Source organism: Linderina pennispora (assembly GCF_002104995.1).
Source record: "Linderina pennispora strain ATCC 12442 chromosome Unknown DL89scaffold_62, whole genome shotgun sequence".
NCBI classification, from domain to species: domain Eukaryota; kingdom Fungi; phylum Kickxellomycota; class Kickxellomycetes; order Kickxellales; family Kickxellaceae; genus Linderina; species Linderina pennispora.
Window position 1 is genome coordinate 1 of NW_024468310.1, and position 21,458 is coordinate 21,458.

Here is a 21,458-nt window from a genome sequence, read left to right on the forward strand (position 1 = left end):
TGATGGGAGACAAATAGCGTTTGGCTCACTTCCATGTAAGCTCGTACACGAGTTCATGACCCCTAGTTGCTACATATGGAAAGACGACTAGCTGGGAGACATAGCTTTAGATGCAGTTATTGTATAGACCAGCATAATCACAGCATCTGAATGCTGCAGCGATTGCTTGGGTCATGTTTGAGGAGAGAGTCTAAAATCGTCAAATGACGAATGTGCTGTTTCGTATTACTGCTATTCTGGCAACTCCCGACTGAGATTTTCAGGCCAAAATTTTCAACGGGCGATCGGCGCAGAATCGACACTCGACCGGCAGCATCCAAGGGGCTTTAGCTCAGGGGTAAGAGCAATTGGCTGCAGTCCAATAGGTCACTAGTTCAATTCTGGTAGGTCCCTTCCCTTTTTATTCCCTTGGCCATTGCATTCCACTACTGCATCAGTTACTATTTACCAGAAAGAGCTAGGCAGTATATAGTCTTTTGATTTGGTAATTATCGATACTAAGGTTATACCAATGGGTGGGACAATCGTTAACTTCGAGTTTCCACGTACAGTGAAAACCCTAGATACTCTGTGTTCTGTGGACAGGAATTCAAGCGCTGAGCGATGTCTAGATTATATATCCATATAGCTAACCTACATATTTGGATTCTCTGCAACTACCAATGCAGAACACCATGTATTTATTATCAGGAAACACAACCATTGATGTTTGAAGCCTGTTCATAGCATCTGCTGGAAGTAAAGCGAAATCAAAAGAAAATATTATTATAAGCTTAATTTTCAAAGAAAATAGAAATTTGGAACGGAATCGGATTAGTTGCTGGTTCTGAATCTTCTGATCTGGGGGTCTAGCTCAAATGGTAGAGCGCGCGCTTCGCATGCGTGAGGCACTGGGATCGATACCCAGGTCCTCCACAGAATTTTTGCTGCCACCCTCGGTGGTCGCCGTTCTTTTTTATGTGTCGGTGATATCGAGTACATCGCTCAGCCCGGTACTGTTTTAGATGTGTTGGGCATAGCAATGCTGGTTTTTTCTTTGGCATAGATGTTGTAGCCGTTTGATCCGTAGGTACATTAGCATCCGCTACTTGGTGGTGTGGTGATGCATGCAGACTTGCCACACTATATGAGGATAATGCTGAGAAGAATACAGAAAGGAGAGACTTGGCTCTTACCGTGTGATATTCCATGTGATATGTAAATGGCTACTGGAGCGATAGCAGAATGTGTATTGTTATACAGAGCAAAGCCATATGTATGTGTTCTATAAAAAGGTTACAGCTCAAACGAGACATTCTGCGTGGCAATGTATGCCAAATTGCCCTTCTCGTCCTTGATACAGCCACGCAGGAAGCCAATAGATTTTGTCGTCCGCAGGCACTCGATCTCCAGGGTCACAGTCGAGTTGACCGGCACGCCCGCCAGGTAATTCGTGGTCAGGTCGGTCGACACAATCTTCTTTGCGCCATCGGCAACCACGGCAGTGGCGATTTTTGCCGGCCGCATTGAACAGAGTGAACACGCAGCCGCCGTGGATCGTGCCCCAGGTATTGCAAATCGGTGTTCTCGACGCTGAATGTGAAGGTCAGGAAGGCGCTGGTGACCCGGTCGCCCTTGGCGCCAGTGGGCTTGATGCTGACGAGCTGGCAGGCGCGAGACCGGCGGCGTTGTCAGCTTGACGTTGCTGGCCAGCAGCTGCTTGTGGTATGTCTCGGCGCGGCGGGTCAGCTCCTCGGCGGGCACGGGCGACGTGAATTCAGGTGCAGCGGTCATTGTGTATGAAATTAGTAGCGGTGACAAAAATACATAAAAGTGTAGAGTTAGGAAGAAATGAAAAAAAATAGCGCGGGCTTTTCATATGCTTGGCAGTGGTTGGGTTGATTTTTACACCAAAACTCCGGTCCCGGACTTCGGGAAGTCATGTGTACCGGGGCTTTTCGGCTATCTAGATCCGCGCCTTCATCGTGGCTTCTAGTTCCCTTGTGTAGAAGTTTGTGTGCTGGGCGGTCGCATAGACCAGGTCCGGGTTCTGGGCATCACGGAACACAGCGGCAGCCGAGAGAGGCTGGGTGATGCTGATGAGGCGGCTCTCGATGGCTATGCGCGTGCCGGGCTTGATCGGTCAGAGAACCTTGGAAGTCAGAGCGGTCGTGGCACTGAGGCTGCCGGGGTCAGCAGCCTTGATGATCGAACTGGTCAAGTTGTCGGTGACAGTAGTGATCCATCCTTCATCCAGGGTGCTGGGGATGCCGATCTTGTCGTTGGTGATAAGCTTGTTAACATAGAATGCAGAGATTCGAGCGTCAGTACGAATAGTGTTGAAGAACTCGATCATGCCATAGCGTGGTGGGTTTGGCATCGCTGGATAATACTACAACTGAATGTGCATGAATTGGAAGGGGCATGTAGAGGCAAGGAGAGGAATAACCCACTATTCGTTAAACTATGAGGCGTCTCTTGCATAGAAAGGCAGTCAATCAGCAACCACCAGCCAGTGCACTGGGCTTTTCCCTTGGTGGGTTTTAGCGTGGCATCCAATTTCAGCAGCTGATACCGTATGGTCGCCATGCGGTTTATTCCTTTGTTGCCAGCTAGGAAAATGACGAATGATATGTATATTCAGTTTTGAAACATGGATCGGGTGCAGCCGACACATTAAAGAATGCCTCTTGCTCAGATTTTAGGCTGCGTGACAACCAGGTTGTTCTTGTAGAACTTTGTATGGCTCCCCACGGCATAGACGGTTTCGGGCTTCATCTTGTCCCTGAACACGGCGGTGGCATGGGGCTGGATTCCGCCGCGGTTGGTCAGCTTGCAGCACATCTCAACCAGGGTGTTGGGGCGTACTGGCATAACACCCTGGACAGAGATCGCCGTCGAAACCGATGCCCGACCGCGCTCCCCCATGACACCGATAATGATGGCCGTGGTGTTATCAGTGACAGTACCTAGCCAGCCTTCGTCCAAGGTGCCGGACGCGCCAATGTCGTTCTCTGTGACCAGGATTTCGCATCTCATCTCGCAGTTCGCTTGGTCAACATGGGTGATCCGAGGCTGGACCTGGATCCCGTAGTACAGGTAGGCGTTTGTGCGGCTCTGGCGGTCATTGAGGGCCTGGAGCAGCTCGGCATCAGACGGATTTGTGGGCAGCGACATAGTGTAGAGATTAAAGAAAGAGTTTATAAAGAAGGCAGGAAAAGGAAACTGGATTAAGCTTTTTTCTTTTTCTTTTTCACGTTAGCATGCACGGAGGTTCGAGTTTTCCTCCGGAGGGATGGGTGCGCCGAGGGCATCCGATCTTGCGCGCGGGAAATTCTGTTCTCTGGAGCCACTCTGGGAAATTTTCACAGTTTCCCAAGCACGTCCTTTGCGAATTTTGTGTGGCCACAGACCGCATAGACAACGGTCGGGTCGGTAGTGCTTCTGAATGTCGCCAGTGCATGCAGGTGGGACAGCTGCGGGTTCGTCACTTTGCAGATGACCTCGACAGGCGTGTTTGGCGCGATCGCTGCGCATGCCTGCACGGAGAGCGAGACAGATACGGATGTGACCACAGAGCCGCCTCTAGCGGTGCCAAAAACGGCCAGGAGCGTGGATGTGTTGTTGTCGGCTATGGTGGCGACCAGGCCCTCATCGAGAGTGCCAGCATCGGTGATGTGATTGTCTGTGGCGATGAAGGTTAGAGTCAGGATGCCGACGTCCAGGTCCACCGAATCGACTTCGGTGCCGACATCCTCGCCAAAGTAAGATACCGAGTCCATTGTTCATTAACCGCAAAAAGAAAATGGTAGGAAGGAGAGCAGGTTGCGTACATTTCATTTGGTGTGTTGTCTCGCACCATTACATGTGAAAAAAAGGTGGGGTTAATCCTCATCGCACATGACCAAAGGATACTTTTTTCTTAGCCAAAAAAGTACATGTGGATTTCACAGCCTGGCCAGCGACACGCCGCCCGGCACCTGGCCGACGTGGTCTTTGTAGACCATAGTATGCAAGCCCATCGCATACACTGTCCCGGGCTTGGCTGCATCGCGGAACACTGCGGTCGCCTGCAGCATGCGCCCCTGGAACATGATAACCCGGCACTCGATCTCAAGACGCACGCCAGCCTCGATCTTCTCCAGATTATTAACAGTCAGCGAGGTCGTGAAGGTATTGCGGGTGTCGGCCACTGCGCAGATAAGCGGGTCGGTTGCATTGTCGGTTACGGTGGCCAGCCAGCCTTCGTCCAGGTAGTTACGCGAGACTTCCGAGGCTGTGACCGTGTATTCGTAGGTCACCCGGCGCTGCTTTGCGTCGGCTGTGGCTATTTGCAGGTCGATGGCACTGCCGTAGTTGCCGGAGGGAATTCGCCCTGCGGCAATTCTGTCCAAGAATTCGCGCATAATAAGGCCGGACATGGGTAGTAGTGGTAAAAAAGTAATGGTGGGTGTCAGAGACACAAAAGGAGCCCTCTGTTGATCGCAGTATTGGCAGGAGGCACAGGTAGTAGCGTGCCCCCTGGCCACCTGCGACTCGGAGACATGCATTGAAAAAAGGGAGTGCATACGTCACATGTCCAGGCACTCAGGATCAGTTAAAGAAAATCACCAAATTTATTTCTATTCCCTCGCTGCCCGCTCGCGATTCAGCTGAGCCGCGTCCAGGCGCGCCAGATCCTTGGCCGACTCATACAGCTGCACAGCATTAATAAGGTTCTTGACCACACACACCGGGCCTGCCAGTACCGCCAATGCGGCCACCAGCCAGTACGCCATGCCGTTCACATAATGCAGAACATAGATCAGCATGAAAAACGCCTCGTTGCCGAAACAGAAGCCAAACAGCACCCGGCGGTCTGTATAGTATGCGCGCAGAATCCAATGCGTGCTGGCGTCCACCTGCTTGTGGTTCGTCTTGCCCGTGATCAGCTGGCTGTACATCTGCATGTAGTGGCTCGAGATATCCAGCGAGATCAGCAGACAGAATATCAGTGCACATTTGGGGTACAGCTGCGCCAGGTACGTCAGAAGCACCGTCGTCGTGCACCGGTCCGTCACCATGTCCAGCACTTCGCCAAACTTGCTGCACTGGTGAAGCTTGCGTGCGTAGTAGCCGTCGGCGGCGTCCAGGAGCTCGGAAATTGCATACGAGAAAAACATGGCTACCCAGTGCTCGCTGTACATGGAGTAGACGGCGACGGCAGTCAGGGCTACGCGCGAGTAGCCGATAAGGTTTGGCACGAACCAGAACACGTCGTGATAGCTCAAATTGGACATGATTCCAGATAGTAATTTGTGTGTGGAAAAAAACAAAGCAAACAAGAGGGCGGGCAGGCGGCGGAAAAATGAAGCTCGTTTCTGAGTCGCATTGGGCAAAATTGGGGGGAAGGGGAGAGAAAATCATGCCATTTGGACAAGTTTCTCGTTGGAAAAAAAAACACGTGCTATGGGGTGATGAGGTTGTCCAGCGATGCCTTGGGGCTGCGGGCCAGGATGTCGGGGGTCACCAGCTGCTTGCGGTTGGCATAGAGGATCTTGTATGTGGTCTTGATGGTGGCCTCGCCAACGCCAGCAATGCTGGAGATGGCCTTCGCGTCCTTTGGATTGGCAGTCAGGTGCGAGGCCATGTAAATGCACGCGCTGGCAATGGACACCGGGCTCTTGCCCGCAATCTTATCCATGTCCTTGGCCTTCTGGCTCAGCAGCTCGGCGATGCGCTGGGTCTCCATATCCAAGGTCAGGTTGGAGCAGAAGCGCAGAATCAAGTCATCCGACGACGTGACGCCCGATTCGGTGCCCAGTCTGCCCTTCAGGAACTTGAAGGTCCTGCCAATGTCCCTCCTGTCGACCTTGGTCAAAGCACAGATCTCCTTAAAGGTCCGCGGCACGCCCTCCTGGCGGCAGGCCAGGAAAATGCACGCAGCAATAATGGCGTCGTTGTTTTTCCCGCGCTGCAGATTCTCGTCCTCGACCTTCTTGTACAGCTGCTTGGCCACGTCCCCAATCACCTTGGGCAGGTCATACGCATCGCACAGCGCCGATATCTCCTTGTACGCCTGCACCAGGTTCCGCTCGTGCCGCTGCGCCGTCGACCGGCCGTGGATCCGGTTCAGGTCGCGCGCCAGCCCTGACCCGCCGTCCCCGCCCGCGCTATCACCGTGTCCAGCTGCGCCCCGTCCAGAAACGGGTTCGCTGCATTCCCCACGCGTGACGGGTCGTCGCCTTCGTCGTTGGCAAACGTCCGCCATTCGGACCGCGTGTCGATGATCCGGTCCCCCAATACCAGCCCGCAGTCGCCGCACACCAGGTCGCCCGAGGCGAACTCCTCCACTATGTTGGGTGTCGGGTTGCGGCAGTCGGGACAAATTACCGTCACGTTCAGCGCCCGTGTGGGTGCTGACGGCGAGGAATCGGCGCTGAGGGTCTTTGTCTCTGGCATTGCACACTGCTCCTTTTATTTTCAATGACAAAGGAAATAAAAGGAGAAATGAAAAAACAAGAGGTGGAAAAGCACAGGAGAAAAAGCCATGGGGCGGAATCTCTCAGTGCTAGTGATGCAAAAGGTCACGGGACAGGATCTGATCGCTGTATGCTCTTACGCCTTCGCCCAAAGCTCAGAGAATCCCCTGCCGAGTTTAGGCCTCGGATGCAGCTCCCCCACAAGGGACAAGGAATCATTGGGAACCAGATACCGTTTTTCAACAAATTTATACTAGAAGAGTAAAGGCAGATGCGGCCAGGACAGCATTTGGAGTCAGGGCAGAGGCAGAAGGTCTATGGAAGCGTGCTGGGCAAGCGCCAGCAGGTCGTCGGACAGCAGGCGCTTGCGGTCGGCAAACAGCAACCGATACGAGTTCTTAATCGTGACTTCGCTGACCCCAGCGACATTGGAAATAACCTTGGCGTCCCTGGGCTGGCCGACCAAATGCGACGCCATATAAATGCAAGCGCCGGCCACCGACACAGGGCTCTTGCCCGCCAACGTATCGCACTCCCTGGCGCGTCTGCTCAGCTCCACTGCACACTCCACGGCGCCCCTGAGCAGCGACAAATTCGCGCAGAACCTAGCCATCAGATCGCCCGACGACATACTGCAGGCGCCCAGCTTGTCTTTCAGGAGCTTAAATGTCCTGCCGATATCGCGCCTGGGCACGCGCGTCAACGCACAGATCTCCTTAAAGGTCCTTGGCACGCCCTCCTGGCGGCAGGCCAGGAAAATGCACGTGGCCAGGACTGCGTCGAGGCTTTTGCCGCGGTGCAGGCTGCGGGCCTCGGCGCGTTGATACAGCGAGCGCGCAGTATGGTCTATTGTCAGCGAAAGGTCCATCGACTGGCACATTTGCGAGAGCTGCGAGAAGGCCCGCGTGAGATTGCGCTCGTGCCGCTGCTGCGCCGCGCGGCTTGCCGGCTTGGGCGATTCGGCCGCTGTCGAGTCGCCAGAGTCGCTGCCGGCCACGTCCATTAGCAAAAGTGCGTCTTGCAGCTGCGTCTGCTTGATTGTTGTCCAGCTATGGCAGCTGCATGCCGTCGGCGTGATGTGGATACGGGATGTGCACTGTGCGCACGGTATTGTTGGGCTGCGCACTGGTGTTGTGTCTGTAGAAGGCATCGTGAAAAAATGTATGGAGGGTTTTTTTTGGTTTTACAAAGTGGAGATAAAAATTTTTTTGTCTGTTTTCGATCCAGGTTTTGCTACTAACAAAAAATTTTGTAATAGCCTTGTCGCCCTGATTTCGCTGCCGGCCAATGTGAGCGCGAGCCGCATTTTTCCTCACCCCACCCAGCGGTTCTCGACTCTGTGTGCTTTGGTCATCGAAACCCCAGCTCGTCTCTACATATTTTTCCTCGTCATTTTTCTTACCTTTACTATGCTGTCGCGCTGCACTCAGCTTCGGGCTGTCGGGCGTAGGGTCAGACTACCGCAACACCCTGTACGATCGGTGAGCCGCCGGGGCTTCTCATGGCATGCCCGGCCAACACTGCCCCGGCTCGCAATTCTCAGCACGCTTGGCGCCGTCGGAGCGATAGGAGCCGTGTGGCTCGGATCCCCCACGCCACTCCCACCCCCACCACCCATACCTGCATCCACGCCTGCCCCAGATCCTGAACGCTCCTGGCTCAGCACGCTGACCACCCGCCTGCACATGTACCTGCTGGAGCCCATACTGACAGTGCTGCGAGCCGGCGAGCTGCTGGTGTATTTCGTGCCGGTGCTACTCTGCTATCCAGCGATGTGGCTCGGCAGGCGGCGGTTCTGGTACCGCCTGCTGCGTATGCAGATGAGTCGGGCTGGTCCGACGTTTGTCAAGCTGGCACAGTGGGCGGCGAGCCGCACGGACCTGTTTGAGTCAGCAATGTGCGAGGAGCTGGCACTTCTGCATGACGCGAACACACAGCACTCGATTGAGCATTCGCATAGGCAGGTCTGCCAAATGCTTGATATCGGCGATATCTCGGAGGTCTTTGCGGAGTTTGAACCCGAGGCCCTGGGCGCTGGTGCGGTTGCGCAGGTGCATTATGCGCGGCTGCATCCCGAGTATGCGCAGAAAATGCATATGGAGGAGACGGTGGCGGTCAAGGTCCTGCATCCAAACATGGCATGTCGTGTCAGCCGGGACCTGCGGATCATGCACTGGGGAGCGGTGCTTCTGAGTCTGCTGCCTGGCATGTCGTGGCTCAGTCTGCCCGAGGAGGTCTGCGTATTCGGCGACATGATGCAGGCCCAGCTGGATCTGCGCACCGAGGCATATAATCTGGGGCGGTTCCGGGCAAATTTTTCCCACCGCCCAGGCGTGCGGTTCCCGCAGCCGTACAAGGGCTCGCGCCAGGTTCTCATCGAGAGCTTCGAGGATGGCGTGCCCCTGCGTGCCTTTTTGGACAGCGACAAACGCACCTTGTATGACCGCGGGCTGGGCGCGCGTGGTCTGGACGCGTTCCTGCAGATGCTGATCGCCGACAACTTCGTCCACGCCGATTTGCATCCAGGAAATATTCTGGTGCGTCTGCGGCCGCCGTTTGCCGAGTCCCCGCTGGACCGCTTCATCGAGGAGTTCTTTGACAAGTCGCCGTTCCGCCTGCACACCGAGCCACTGCCTTCGTCCCAAGAGGCCCATCAGCACGTGCGCGCGCTAATGGCAAAGGGCCAGGGACTGCAGGACTACATGTCGGTTCTCTATGCCAACGGTTATGCTCCAGAGTTGGTCCTGCTGGACTGCGGCCTGGCGACCGAGTTGGACTCGGCGAGCCGCCGGAATTTCCTGGACCTGTTCCAGGCCGTGTGCGAGTTCAACGGCGCCCAGGCCGGCCAGCTGATGATTTCGCGCTGCCGCACGCCCTCGTTGGTCATCGGCCCCGATATTTTTGTGCTGCGGATCCAGGACATCATCCTAAAGGTGCGCGCCGTGTCCTTCCGCCTGTCCAAGCTGACCTTTGGCGATATCTTTGCGCCTGTCTTGCAGGCCGTACGCACTCACCATGTGAGGCTGGAGCCGGCGTTCACCAATATCATCATGGCCATGTTTGTCTTGGAGGGCGTCGGCAGGCGTCTGGACCCAGAGTCGGATATTCTCAAGGCTGCGTTGCCGCTGTTGCGCCAGTGGCTCAAGGCCGAGGGCAGCCAGGGCTTGGTAGACTGGCATGTAGGCAAGGTGTGGCTGTACATTGAGGTGCGCGAGTACATCGACAGGATCCGCGACTGGGGCAACGACGACCATGAGTTCTTTGGCCCATTCGCGCCCTTCATCACTGCTGACTCGAGCACATCCTAAGCGTTTTTTTCTATACAAGTGTATTATTATTCCTTTTACAGCTCCTGGTTGATCTCCTCCAGACGCTTCGCCACGTACGCGAAATCATCGAATGCCTCGTGTGCGACGTTATTCTCGATGCACCACTTGTCCAGGTCGAGTCCGCGCCTGGCAAACAAGTAGTCGGCGCGCTTCGCACTGGCCACATCCGACACGCCGTCGCCCAAATACACCACCTTGGGCGTGACCTGGTACCGCGCCTTGACATTTTCGATGGTCCTTGTCTTGTCGTGCCCCAAATCACTGTCATCAGCGAACGTCACCGTCCACTTGTCATTCTTGCCAATCTCCGCCGTATTCGAAAACACCTCCAGGTACGACAACTCCTGCTGCGTCAGGTTGCGCTTAAACACCAATTGAATCAGATTCTGCATGCCGGCGCTCACCACGCCAAACGGCACATTGTGCTCTGCACACCAAGAGATCGCTTGCGAAAAATACGGGTCGACCCGGCAGTCCTTCAGCAGGGAGACTGCCTGGGTCCATGACATTTTGACCGGGTTCCAGCACTGCTCTTGCCGTTGCCGCCAGGTGATCTTGCCCGACAAGTACTGGGAGTCGATTACCTCCCGCCGCTTGGTGCCGATGCAGTAGTCGCAGATTACATTGCCCGTATCGTCCAGTGCGATCGTGCCGTCGAAATCTGACATGACGATGATCTTGGGCGAGCGCAGGACCGGAATTGCAGGCATTGTTGAAGTTAGTTTCAGTAAAGACGATGACAATAAAGATATTAGAGCTTATTCACAACCGTTACGAAGAAAAATATGCCTGCCTTATATATGATCTCTAGTATTTCACTCCAAACCCCCCAAAAACGCTTGTCCGGTAAGAGATACATTAGCTGACACATCTATGTTGCCTGGCCCGCCTCTGACATCAGACCAGGCCGTGCGGGCGGCCATTTCCCGCCAATACGCGCACTTTCCAGGCTTGACTGTAGCACACGCCACATATCCACGGACACCCACTCCCCAGGATCTCAATCGATTGCTGCGTCTTTTCATGGGCAGAAAACTTTGGGTGGGGGAGTATGGCGGGCTTTCGCTGGTGGTCTGCTTTGTTGTCCGAGAAATTAACTGCCTAAAATCACCATCTGTGATCAGGCAATCACACATGACGTCATCGGCAGGTAGCGTGGAAAATTCGCCGCACCTCTTACACGTGCAAAGGAGCCTAAATATCTGACTCAGAGGTGCGGCGAATTTTTATGTTATCTCCCTCAGAGCAATAGACGTCTTCAAACCAAACGGCCTCCAGCAAAACCCCTCGTTGCTTATTTTCTCCTTTTGTCTCACCTATTTCTCCGAGAATCAATAATGCCGCACCGCATCACAGTCGAAAGGCTAACCATCGACAGCTTCAAGCCATACGGCGACGTCGTCCAGCTCGAGGGCCACCACAACATCGTAATCGCAAACCAGGGCACCGCCAAGCGCGTCAACAATGTGGCCACATTGACCAACCTACGCCCACAACCTTTGCCGGCTCTCCAGAGAGCGTCCCCGAACATGTGTATTTTCAGCTCGGCCCCGCGCCCGACCACTGCCGGACACTTCACTGTGTCGCTGCTGGAGCGCCATCCGTTCAGCTCGCAGGTCTTCATGCCCATCATGCAGGAGGGCATTGAAAGCGACCCTGACGCACCCTCGTATATTGTCATTGTAGCGGAGAACGGCGCAGACGACAAGCCTGATGTGAATACAATTCGGGCATTTGCAGCGAACTCAACCCAGGGGATTAACTATAAGCCCAATTCCTGGCATAGCCCAATGGTGTGCGTTGGGAAGAGGGTCAATTTCCTGGTGCTGGTGTGGGAGAACGGCGTCGCGCTGCAGGATTGCGAGGAGGCCGGTATTGAGCCCGTCGTGATTGACCTGAGGCCGGAGTTCAGGAACTTGCCCGAGGGCAAGCTGTAATAAAGTCTTTTTTGTCCAAGAAAAACTCTAAGCATGTATCTGTGGGCTGGCCGTAAGTTTGCCTAGCTCTCCAGCTACTCCTTCATCGCATTGCCTGTCCAACCTTGTTTTCTTTAGCCTATTGCTTCATTCCAAAAGTACATGCTGGGACATGCAGCTGTATCTGTATATCCTATTTCCTGACCAAAACAATAGCCTGTTTACTAGCCCACCATGTCTATTGATCTAGGCAGTCCCCCTGGTCCCCATGTTGGGCAGCATAAGCGATTTTTTGAATTGAAACTCGAATAGATTCCAACTATCTAAATCCCACACACAATTGCCACTGCGCATCCCTGTTTTTCATGGAATCAGAGAATCCAGTACATAAACTATCCGGTTACTGCCCAGTACAAATGATCTTGTGCACTGCCCAAGTGCTTTGTGGGCAGCAGAACGAGGGATGTGGCTATGAATCCTCCGTCGATTGTATGCAGCACAGTTCGCGTCGGTCCTTGTTTCATTATTGTGACTATGCAATTGTCAATCAAGCTTGAAACTGCGTTCAGTTTGCAACCCACCCCCACCCACTAAGTGTGCTTTCCCAGCAAAAGCTATGCTTTCTCCTATACATTGGCATGCTAGAACCAGCATTGGTATAAAACCGATGGCATTCCAGGCAGAATTCCAATACAACACATCAGCTTTCCACAGCAAAAGTACTTTATCTTCCCGCCTAAACATACCCTCCTCGTGCCTCTCCAAATTGCACATCTCTTTAACGTCAAATACCCTTCCTTTCTAGCATTCGCTTTTTAGCACACCATGCGTTTCACTTCCGCTATCACTGCCTTCTCGGTCGTCTCGGCTGTTGTCGCCAACCCGGTGTATGTCCGTGGCTACTCGGGCAATGTCGGTCAGGTCATCACTTACCCAGGTGCCGCTCCCTATGTCCCCTATCCGGATACTGTTCCCTACCCGGGCACTGTTCCCTACCCGGGCACTGTTCCCTACCCGGGCACTGTTCCCTATCCAGGTGCTGGCCTTCCTGGAGCTGGTCTCCCGGGTAACTCCGGCGGCTCTAACAACGGCGGTGGTTCCAACAACGGCGGTGGTTCCAACAATGGCGGTGGCTCTAACAACGGCGGCGGTTCCAACAACGGCGGCGGCTCCAACAACGGTGGCGGTTCCAACAACGGCGGCTCCAACAACGGCGGCTCGGGCGGCCAGATCGGCAACCCGGCGGACTGCGGCCTGAAGCCGGGCCAGAAGGCAGCGCTGACACCCCTGGTGGACGAGCTCAAGCTGACCAGGACCGTGGACGACCTGAAGCATCTGGTGCACCAGATCACCGATCTGCTCGGCGACACCCTGCAGGAATCTGCCATCACCTCGGTCCTGAACATCGTCGATTCGTTGGTCGCCGGCCTTGGCCTCGGTGGCCTCGACCTCAAGGCGACCATCGATTCCGTCACTAGCATCCTTTACAAGCAGGTGCCGTGCCTGGTTGACACCCTGCTACCCAAGCCCTGAAAACGGGATCCCGAGACTTTTCGTTCTTTCGTTAACGCGCAATTTCCTCGATGGAAAATGCCTTTTTCATTTGCAGAAATCTTCGCAAATAATTGATTGCTTTCTTTCAATATACAAGCACAGCCTTTTAAAAATATCTACTGCCGGTACCCAGGATTTGCTTTCCTAGCAACCAACATTCACCTTTCTAGAAGGTAAATACCTCGTGTGCTTTCCGATTCGACAAAACATAGAAGGATAGTGACGCTGCTTCCCAAGATCTATTTTTAGGCTGTCAGATTTCTGAAATATCATAAGCGATTGGCAATATCCAGATCATGCTAGAAAGTGCCGAGACCATGCCAATGTGGTCCTATAAAAAGAATTTCTTGGAAAGGCAATTGACATTGCACGGCAGGTATCCAGCACCGTGTTTCCTACCTCTTCTGAATCTCCTGTATGTGACCTGCCCATAGGATTTCCGCTACTTGCATAGGCAATTAATCGCTGATACTGGACTCTACGCGTCGCTAAAAAGATAGCTGTGTCCTACAAGGGAACTAAAATGTGCCTATAGTAGTTTGATGGATTTGCAAACTGCGTACCGTCTTTGTTGACATTCTTTGGTCTCTCGCAGATGCCCAGCATTGATTTCCTCTAATGATAGTTCCTTTGGGTGTTTCGCGCAGGCCGGGCATTCTTTGGCAGGTACCGGCGAGGGCCGAGAGGACGACCATTAGTTTAAATTACCAGCATAGTCCACAGTGATATAAAAAGCAACGATTCTACTCCACAACCAACACCAGCAAACGCTAACCTCACACCCCCAAGCATTCGCATCTCCACCTCATACATCCCTTCTGCCCAAGCATCCTCCCCAAAACCGGACTTCCCCATATCAACAGAATGCGCGCATTTACCTTCCTCGCACCCTTCCTTCTGGCCACGCTGTCTGCGGCCGCCCCGACTGGCCCTTCGCTGTCTACGCGCCAGGAGCAGAACCCGGCCGTGCAGAAGATGGTCAGCTGCGGCGTCAAGAAGGAAGACATTGACGGATTGACCCCGATTGCCGAGCAGTTCAAGGAAAACGTCACCACAGATGGCCTCGAGACCCTGACAAACATCCTTGGACATGTCGCCAGCTCGGTCGGCAGCGGGCCATTTGCACCCTTGCAGATCGCTTTGGGCGTTACCAAGGAGCTGACCCGTGATGTTCACATCACGCCTCAGAACCTCAAGCAGCTGGTGTCGTTTGTCGGCGATAACCTTGAGAACCTGCCTTGCCTTGTCAACGGCAAATAAATCCTGTTACCGGATTGTTTCTTGGTACCCCTCCCTCCTCTCCTTTTTCTCCAACTTATATTTCCCTCACAATAAAGCCGTGCATGCCGTCCTATAGCGAGTCAGAAACTCACATTAGTACCTATGGACACGTATTACGTCATACGAGAAACGATTATTTCCGATTCTATGAGTGTGCGTCTAGAAATAGCGGTGTTCATTATTATCTTGTCCCTCCTTCATGACCGAATCTTGTATTCGAGAGATGCCAGCATGCTGCTGTCGTGTGAAGTGTTTCTCGAAATAGCTATGCTAATTTTGTATTGCCACTCACACATTGCACTAGATTCCTTTCGTGCTTCATATATGCCGATGCGTCATTAGCACCGTGGACAGGTATATAAGATCAGACGAATGTGCTCGACAGCACCGTCTTCCTAGGTATACCACTTGCAAACCACTCAGCATCCGGATAAAAACAATCATGCACTTCTTCTCCGCCCACCCTCTTCTCGCACTCGCCTCTTTTGCGGCTGCCTCGCCTATCCACCTGGAATCTCGCCACATGATTGCCACAGCTGCTTCCCCCATTCCCGCATTCCTATCCTTGGTGCTGCGCCAGCTGCTTCCAGCGGCAACTCAGGTTCCAACGTAGGTTCCGCCGACCAACTCCTAAAGACCGTCTCGATCGTCCTCTCTAGTATCGCCTCCCCTGCCGGTGACAGAAGTGCAATGCCCCTGAAGCAAGAACTTGGAAAAGTACTCCAAACTTTCAGCAGTTTACTGGGCAACAATAGTGCCGCGAAGATAGCTGGCCCACAGAAGCGGGCTAACATGGAGGCTATTGATAATGCCACGGCAGTTATTAGTGACATTGTACCATTGGCTGCAAGAATCATTAGCCGCTTCAATACGGGTGGTGCCTCAGCTTCTGCTGCTCCATCTACCAGAGATTTTGCAGCGGGACCCATGAACATAGCACAGCATGACCTCATTACGATCGCTGATAACACTGTCAACAAGGCTATGCTGCCTCTCAATGACACTAGCAACAACACCAATCAGGAAAGCGCTTCCGCCTGATTGCGTCCGCAGTTTTATTCAATTGTCTCCGATAAATAAATAACTGCTCGCGCACACAGCGCTGCCAGACATGCAGAAAGATGTGGCTTTTGTGTCAGCAGGCCGGTAATCGGGCCGTCTCATACAGATCATCGGCTCAGCGAATCTACACACGCCTCAGTCGAAGCCAACTAACAGTGCAAAAACAAGCAGAAACACGACTCTCAGAGTGGTGACATAGGGCTATTATGCCGATTTGTGGAGGGTAGGCAAAACTGTAAACACACCCCAAGCCTTGTTGGCCACGACCAAATGTAGGCAGACGGTCTATATGCGGTCCGCCGTGATTGTGACGGAGCTGTCAACATAGGCTGACAATATGTGTAAACGCTGTTCAAGACACAGCTCTGCATTTTGTCCCAGTCAGAGCTTGTGAGAAAAGTGTAAGCGAAAAGGTCCATATATTGTGTTTGTGGTTGCAAAAGAGGCAAGGGGTGACAGTTTGTTGTGCTCTCGTGAGTGAATTGTCAAGCACAAATAAAACGAAGGAATACAGGAGCCAAAATGCAATCTCCCGCCAATCATCATATACGTCTCTGGTGGCTGCCGTGCATATATGGTGTCTCTTTAGCTATCTGGAAAACATGCAGAATTGCGGGTTCTAGACGGGCTTTTAAACAATCGACAGGCGGCGCAAAGCTTTCCATACTGCAGAGGGCTCCGCCACATATCTTCTGCGGTCAATCATTTGCGAAATATCTATGCGGTCCAAACCGAACGCTTCCAGGCAGTATGGATGGTCTGGCTGTTGAAAGAAAGTACTGTAACCGCATGGCCTCTGGTCATATTTGCCGTATATAACGGCATGAGGAATCTCGCTCTCACAGACGATTCGATATCAGCCTTTCAAGCACAGTTTGAAAACAGCCTTCTTCTCGCATCTCCTAATCCCTCGTCCCCTTCCTCCCTTTATCCTACCTAGCTAGATAATTTAATAATTGGAAATGCGTGTCTCGTCAACCTACCTTGCTCTTGCTCTTGCGGCTGTTACTGCTGCTACTCCTCTTGTCGTTCGCGGCTACGATAAGCCGCCCTACGGTGACGACGGTGTTGGCCATCATGGTGGTGATGGTTTCCCTGGTGGTCCGGGTGGTGGCTTCCCTGGTGGTCCGGGTGGTGGTTTCCCTGGTGGTCCGGGCGGCCCTGGCAATGGTGGACCGGGCAACGGCGGCCCTGGTAACGGTGGCCCTGGTAACGGTGGTGGACCTGGCAACGGCGGCGGCCCTGGCAACGGTGGACCAGGCAATGGCGGACCAGGCAATGGCGGACCAGGCAACGGTGGACCAGGCAATGGCGGACCAGGCAATGGCGGACCAGGCAATGGCGGACCAGGCAATGGCGGACCTGGTAACGGTGGTGGACCTGGTAACGGTGGTGGACCTGGTAACGGCGGCGGCCCTGGAAATGGCGGTCCTGGCAACGGCGGTCCTGGTAACGGTGGACCGGGCAACGGTGGTGGTGTTGGCAACCCTGCTGACTGCGGTGTTTCCGCTGGCCAGATCTCTGCTCTCACCCCGCTCCTTACGCGCCTCGGTCTCGATACCACTGTCGATGGTGTCAAGAAGCTCGTTGTCCACCTGACCGATGCTGTCGGTGACCTGCTTGAGAGCCCCGCCATCAACGGCCCGGAGGGTGTCAGTGGCATTGTCAGCAACCTTGTCAACGGCCTCCTCGGCTCACCCCTGGACCTGTCCAACACCCTGGACGCCGTCAGCAGCATCCTGTACAACCAGGTTCCGTGCCTGCTCGACACCCTCCTCCCCAAGCCCTAAGCACGCCAGGCGATGCTTTCGCAAAACGGTCTCTTTTCCATATAGTCTCCCAATTTTCGATTATTAGTCTCTTTCTAGCAGGTCCGGTTTACCAACAATATTCGCATATCCATAATACCCGTCTGGAATTTGTTTGTGGCGCCGCCAGAAATATTGGCTGGATGCAAGAGGCAGCTATTGTTTCCATCTCATACTCATGGCGCGTGGCTTGGAAAGTGGTCTGAATGTGCCTGGGCGCTCGCTGCAAGCCACACATGCGGGTATCTGAGAGACAGACCGAGCTCTTCTGCATGTTACGGGTGCGAGCATACACAGGCGTGTTCAATGGCAGGCGGTAGCACTTGAATTGGCATATATTTTACGGCCACAATCCTGCGCATCCCTTGAAAGCCCACAGGTGCACTATTCGTCTGAACTTTGACAATGCAATTATGCCGCCCCTATTATTGCAAGAAGACCTGTTTGTACATGTAAAGTGCGAAGCGTCAAGTGCTTGTTCGGTGGCAACAGCCTGTCGCCCCTTCATCTCATGGGAACAGCAGATGAATATGGAGATTCCATATAAAGTATAGTGGAGAGACAACCACTCCACTGCTCCGCCACTGCAGCCATGCAGGACCGCTATGCTATTTCAGTGACCTGGGTAGCGCTCGGTGCATTTCAAGCGGTGCATTTTTTGCGCCATTATTCACGTAGGGCACATCTTCAGCCTACACGCTCGTTAGAACAAGCCATTGCTGAGCTTGTGAGATATTCCCGAGTCCACTTCGTGCAAAGTGTAGGGCCTAGTCCGAGCAGCCTGATGCCAAAAATCTTTAAAATGGCTCGCTGGAGGACCTACGATATGACTACCACACCAGCTTTCAGCCTTCCTCACCTCAGCCTAGTTCTTGCAAGATCAGCAGCCCAGCTCCTTCGGTTGACATCCCACCATACTTCATCTGAATCAGTAAAATGCGTCTTTCCTCGACTTTCGTTGTCGCCGTCCTTGCTACGTGCACTGCTGCCTCCCCAATTACTCGTCGTGGCGACTACGATGATCCTCACGCCGCTGTCCCTGAGTTCGTCTATCCTGGCTTCCCCGGCTTCCCTGGTGGCCATGGTGGCCATGGCGGCCATGGGGGTCCTGGTTTCCCCGGTGGTCCGGGCGGCCCTGGCAATGGTGGACCGGGCAACGGCGGACCGGGCAATGGTGGACCTGGTAACGGTGGGCCGGGTAACGGCGGCCCTGGCAATGGCGGCCCTGGCAATGGTGGCCCTGGCAATGGTGGACCGGGCAACGGCGGACCGGGCAACGGCGGACCGGGCAATGGTGGTCCTGGTAACGGTGGACCGGGTAACGGCGGCCCTGGCAATGGTGGACCTGGAAATGGTGGGCCGGGCAACGGCGGTCCTGGAAATGGCGGTCCTGGTAACGGTGGGCCGGGCAATGGTGGGCCGGGCAACGGCGGTCCTGGAAATGGCGGTCCTGGAAATGGCGGTCCTGGCAATGGTGGACCGGGCAATGGTGGTGGTGTTGGCAACCCCGCCAACTGCGGTGTTTCCGCTGGCCAGATCTCTGCTCTCACCCCGCTCCTTACGCGCCTCGGTCTCGATACCACTGTCGATGGTGTCAAGAAGCTCGTTGTCCACCTGACCGATGCTGTTGGCGATCTGGTGAATAGTCCCGCCATCAACGGCCCGGAGGGTGTCAGTGGTGTTGTCAACAACCTCGTCAACGGCCTCCTCGGCTCACCCCTTGATCTGTCAAATACACTCACTGCTGTTAGCAGCATCCTCCACAACCAGGTTCCGTGCCTGCTCGACACCCTCCTCCCTAAGCCCTAGAGTGGAAGAGGGAGGTTCCTATAGTGGCCAAACCGGATACCTTGGCTCCATATAAGGACTAGCACTGTTTATCTTCAATAATACTCATTTACCATTCGATTAAGTAGTGTTGCACGCCCGCTGCGGCTGTCCCTGACGTAGACATGCCAGCCGGATCAGGTGACAGCAAGCCAGGCGCCAACGAGAGCCCCGCTACAGCCTACGATATGGAGGTAGTCTAGCCTCTGATAGGTTGCACAGACGGCCGTATTGAAAGCTCCCCTGCACAGTTCGTCTACTCCCTTTTCTCTCTTTTCTTCAGTATTAAATATAACTTTTAAAATCCCCACACACTCAACAAACATAACAGTAGTATGCACGCATGAATCGTGGGGTTTGTTCGTGTTATGTATTGTGATGTGTCGATTGTCAATCTACATGGTCAGTTTACATGCAAATATAGAAATGGCTATTAACGTCTAGAAAAGTAATGTGTATTGGGAAGTGTATAAGTTGGATTGCGAGTACGAAAGACGAGCCTCCTCACTAGAAAGACAATGTCCACAGGTTGTGAGAGCGACATCGCCTACTTTTGGTGCTGCGCTTGGAAATCAAATGCAGTGTGTGGCAGAGGATTGTTGTTGCCAGGTAGCGACGTGGAAAGCTGCTGGAGACTTGGGTTTCTGGATATGTCGAGTGATGCACTGGGGAGGCTAGGTATGCACGACATGTTCATTGCAGCGGCCTGCGATGCCAGTGCAACCTGAGAACCATAGCTTTGCTGCTGCTGCTGCTGCTGCTGCTGCTGCTGCTCGGCAGGCATAAACATTCCGCTGCCTGCACCAGAGAATGAGAGCGAGTCGGCGTGGCCACTTCCAGCGGGCATGGTCAAGCCAGCAAACGAGTCGTGAGGCTGCAGAGGGAGGATATGCGACGACTGGTTAGATATAGTAGCCGCAAGCACTTGGGTGGTGACTGGGTCCAACCCCATGTTCGAAACCAGCTGCGCGATAGTGGTTCCAAAGGACTCTGTGTCATGCTGGTCACTTCCATCCATATCCATGGCACCGGCTAGCGACGATGCCGCCCGCTGCTGCGACTGGTCAGTCGCCAAAAGCTGGACCGGCTGGTGCATAGTACCCATATGGCTGTAGCTACGGTATTCTCCGCTGGTCATGCGATCTGGGAGCTGTCTCTGACGCTTACTCGGCGGCATGCTTGCAATCGACTGGGCATCGTCGCTCGGAATATTGCTGGGCTCAGCTGCAAACGCATGGTTCCTGGCTGACGGGAACGTAGATGAAGGCATGGTCTGCGTAGACATCGCTGCCGATGATGGGTCCTGCGGGATAGTCGACGGGTCAGACAGCAGGGCTTCGAGCAGCGGTAAAGTGCTGATATCCGGTGTTTGGTTCTGTAGATCTGGGATTATACTGGCAGTGCGATCCAGCACGCTCTTCGCTGTCGGGCTATCTACTTTTGCGCTGACCACACCATGCGATGGTGAACTAATGTCGCCGGAAGCCACACTGTCTACCAGGTAGTGGTGCGGCCTCTTCAATGCCATTGAAGGCGTCAGCGAAGCTGGGGTCTCTGTTGCAGCCACCAGCGCCGATCGCCTCGATCCAGAAACGCTGCTGATAAGGCCGCTGCCGTCGTTTCCAGGCAGTGAATTGGAGGCGGCCGATGCACCAGCCGCCAGCAGCTTCTTGCCCTTCGACAGGTGCGATGTCTTTGCAGTGGGCTTTGGGGAACGACAGACCAGGCGCCAGTACCCGCGCATCGAATTGAGCAGCCACTTGGGGCAGTCGCCAGGGTGCTTGGCCACGGCCAGTGGAGATGAGGCAAACTCTATTGATAGCAAGCGCAGACGGTGGTCGAGGGCCATAGTCACCGCATCGAGGCTCTTGAGGAAGTAATCAACGGTGACTCCAGTGAGCTCGATGCCCTTGACTGTCTCTTCGTATCCCGAGATGTCCTTGGAAACCTCAACCTTGCTGTTCTGCAGCAGGTCATACACGGTGACCTTCTTGGTCTTGGACGGACCTGACGACGACAGCTTGTTCAGCAGCTCAGAGAAAGTCTCTCCCATGTCAAAGTTCACCGAGCTCAGCTTGTTCTCGGCCTGCTCGCGGCAGATGCGCAGAAGCTGCTTCTCGTACCGCTCGCGGAACTCGTAGACTTTTGGAGAAGTCGCTAGCGGCAGCACATTCCATGCAGTGGACAGCTTGGCCAGACTCGGGTACTTTGTCATGGGCGGCGGCGGGTGTGACTCGGCAC

At 54.2% G+C, this 21,458-nt stretch overlaps 3 protein-coding genes and 2 non-coding genes across 5 annotated transcripts; 3 read left to right on the forward strand and 2 right to left on the reverse strand.

Moving 5' to 3' along the window:
- The first annotated feature begins 320 nt into the window (after nt 1–320).
- DL89DRAFT_t210 lies at nt 321–393 on the forward strand. Its single transcript has one exon. It is a non-coding gene; the product is annotated as a tRNA-Cys (tRNA).
- Nucleotides 394–842: 449 nt separating this feature from the next.
- Nucleotides 843–915, forward strand: DL89DRAFT_t211. Its single transcript has one exon. It is a non-coding gene; the product is annotated as a tRNA-Ala (tRNA).
- Nucleotides 916–3,805: 2,890 nt separating this feature from the next.
- DL89DRAFT_156600 (uncharacterized protein) lies at nt 3,806–4,937 on the reverse strand. The gene has a single exon (XM_040883618.1). It carries the CDS (start codon nt 4,545–4,547, stop codon nt 3,927–3,929), a length of 621 nt encoding a protein of 206 aa, XP_040739390.1. The 5' UTR covers nt 4,548–4,937; the 3' UTR covers nt 3,806–3,926.
- Nucleotides 4,938–16,206: 11,269 nt separating this feature from the next.
- Nucleotides 16,207–17,416, reverse strand: DL89DRAFT_156717 (uncharacterized protein). Its single transcript, XM_040883620.1, has 2 exons — nt 17,368–17,416; nt 16,207–17,282 (listed from the first exon to the last, which is right to left on the reverse strand). Exon 2 carries the CDS (start codon nt 17,243–17,245, stop codon nt 16,658–16,660), a length of 588 nt encoding a protein of 195 aa, XP_040739391.1. The 5' UTR covers nt 17,246–17,282; nt 17,368–17,416; the 3' UTR covers nt 16,207–16,657.
- A 444-nt stretch (nt 17,417–17,860) lies between these two features.
- On the forward strand, nt 17,861–19,200 carry DL89DRAFT_156642 (uncharacterized protein). The gene has a single exon (XM_040883619.1). The coding sequence runs from the start codon at nt 17,983–17,985 to the stop codon at nt 19,006–19,008; it is 1,026 nt and encodes a 341-aa protein (XP_040739392.1). The 5' UTR covers nt 17,861–17,982; the 3' UTR covers nt 19,009–19,200.
- The last annotated feature ends 2,258 nt before the right edge of the window (nt 19,201–21,458 follow it).

Bases quoted from the DNA above. Each gene is read 5' to 3' on its own strand.
- DL89DRAFT_156600 (XM_040883618.1), bottom strand. From the start codon at position 4,547: ATGCACTCCCTTTTTTCAATGCATGTCTCCGAGTCGCAGGTGGCCAGG.
- DL89DRAFT_156717 (XM_040883620.1), bottom strand. From the start codon at position 17,245: ATGCCACTGACACCCTCCGGGCCGTTGATGGCGGGGCTCTCAAGCAGG.
- DL89DRAFT_156642 (XM_040883619.1), top strand. From the start codon at position 17,983: ATGCAGGACCGCTATGCTATTTCAGTGACCTGGGTAGCGCTCGGTGCA.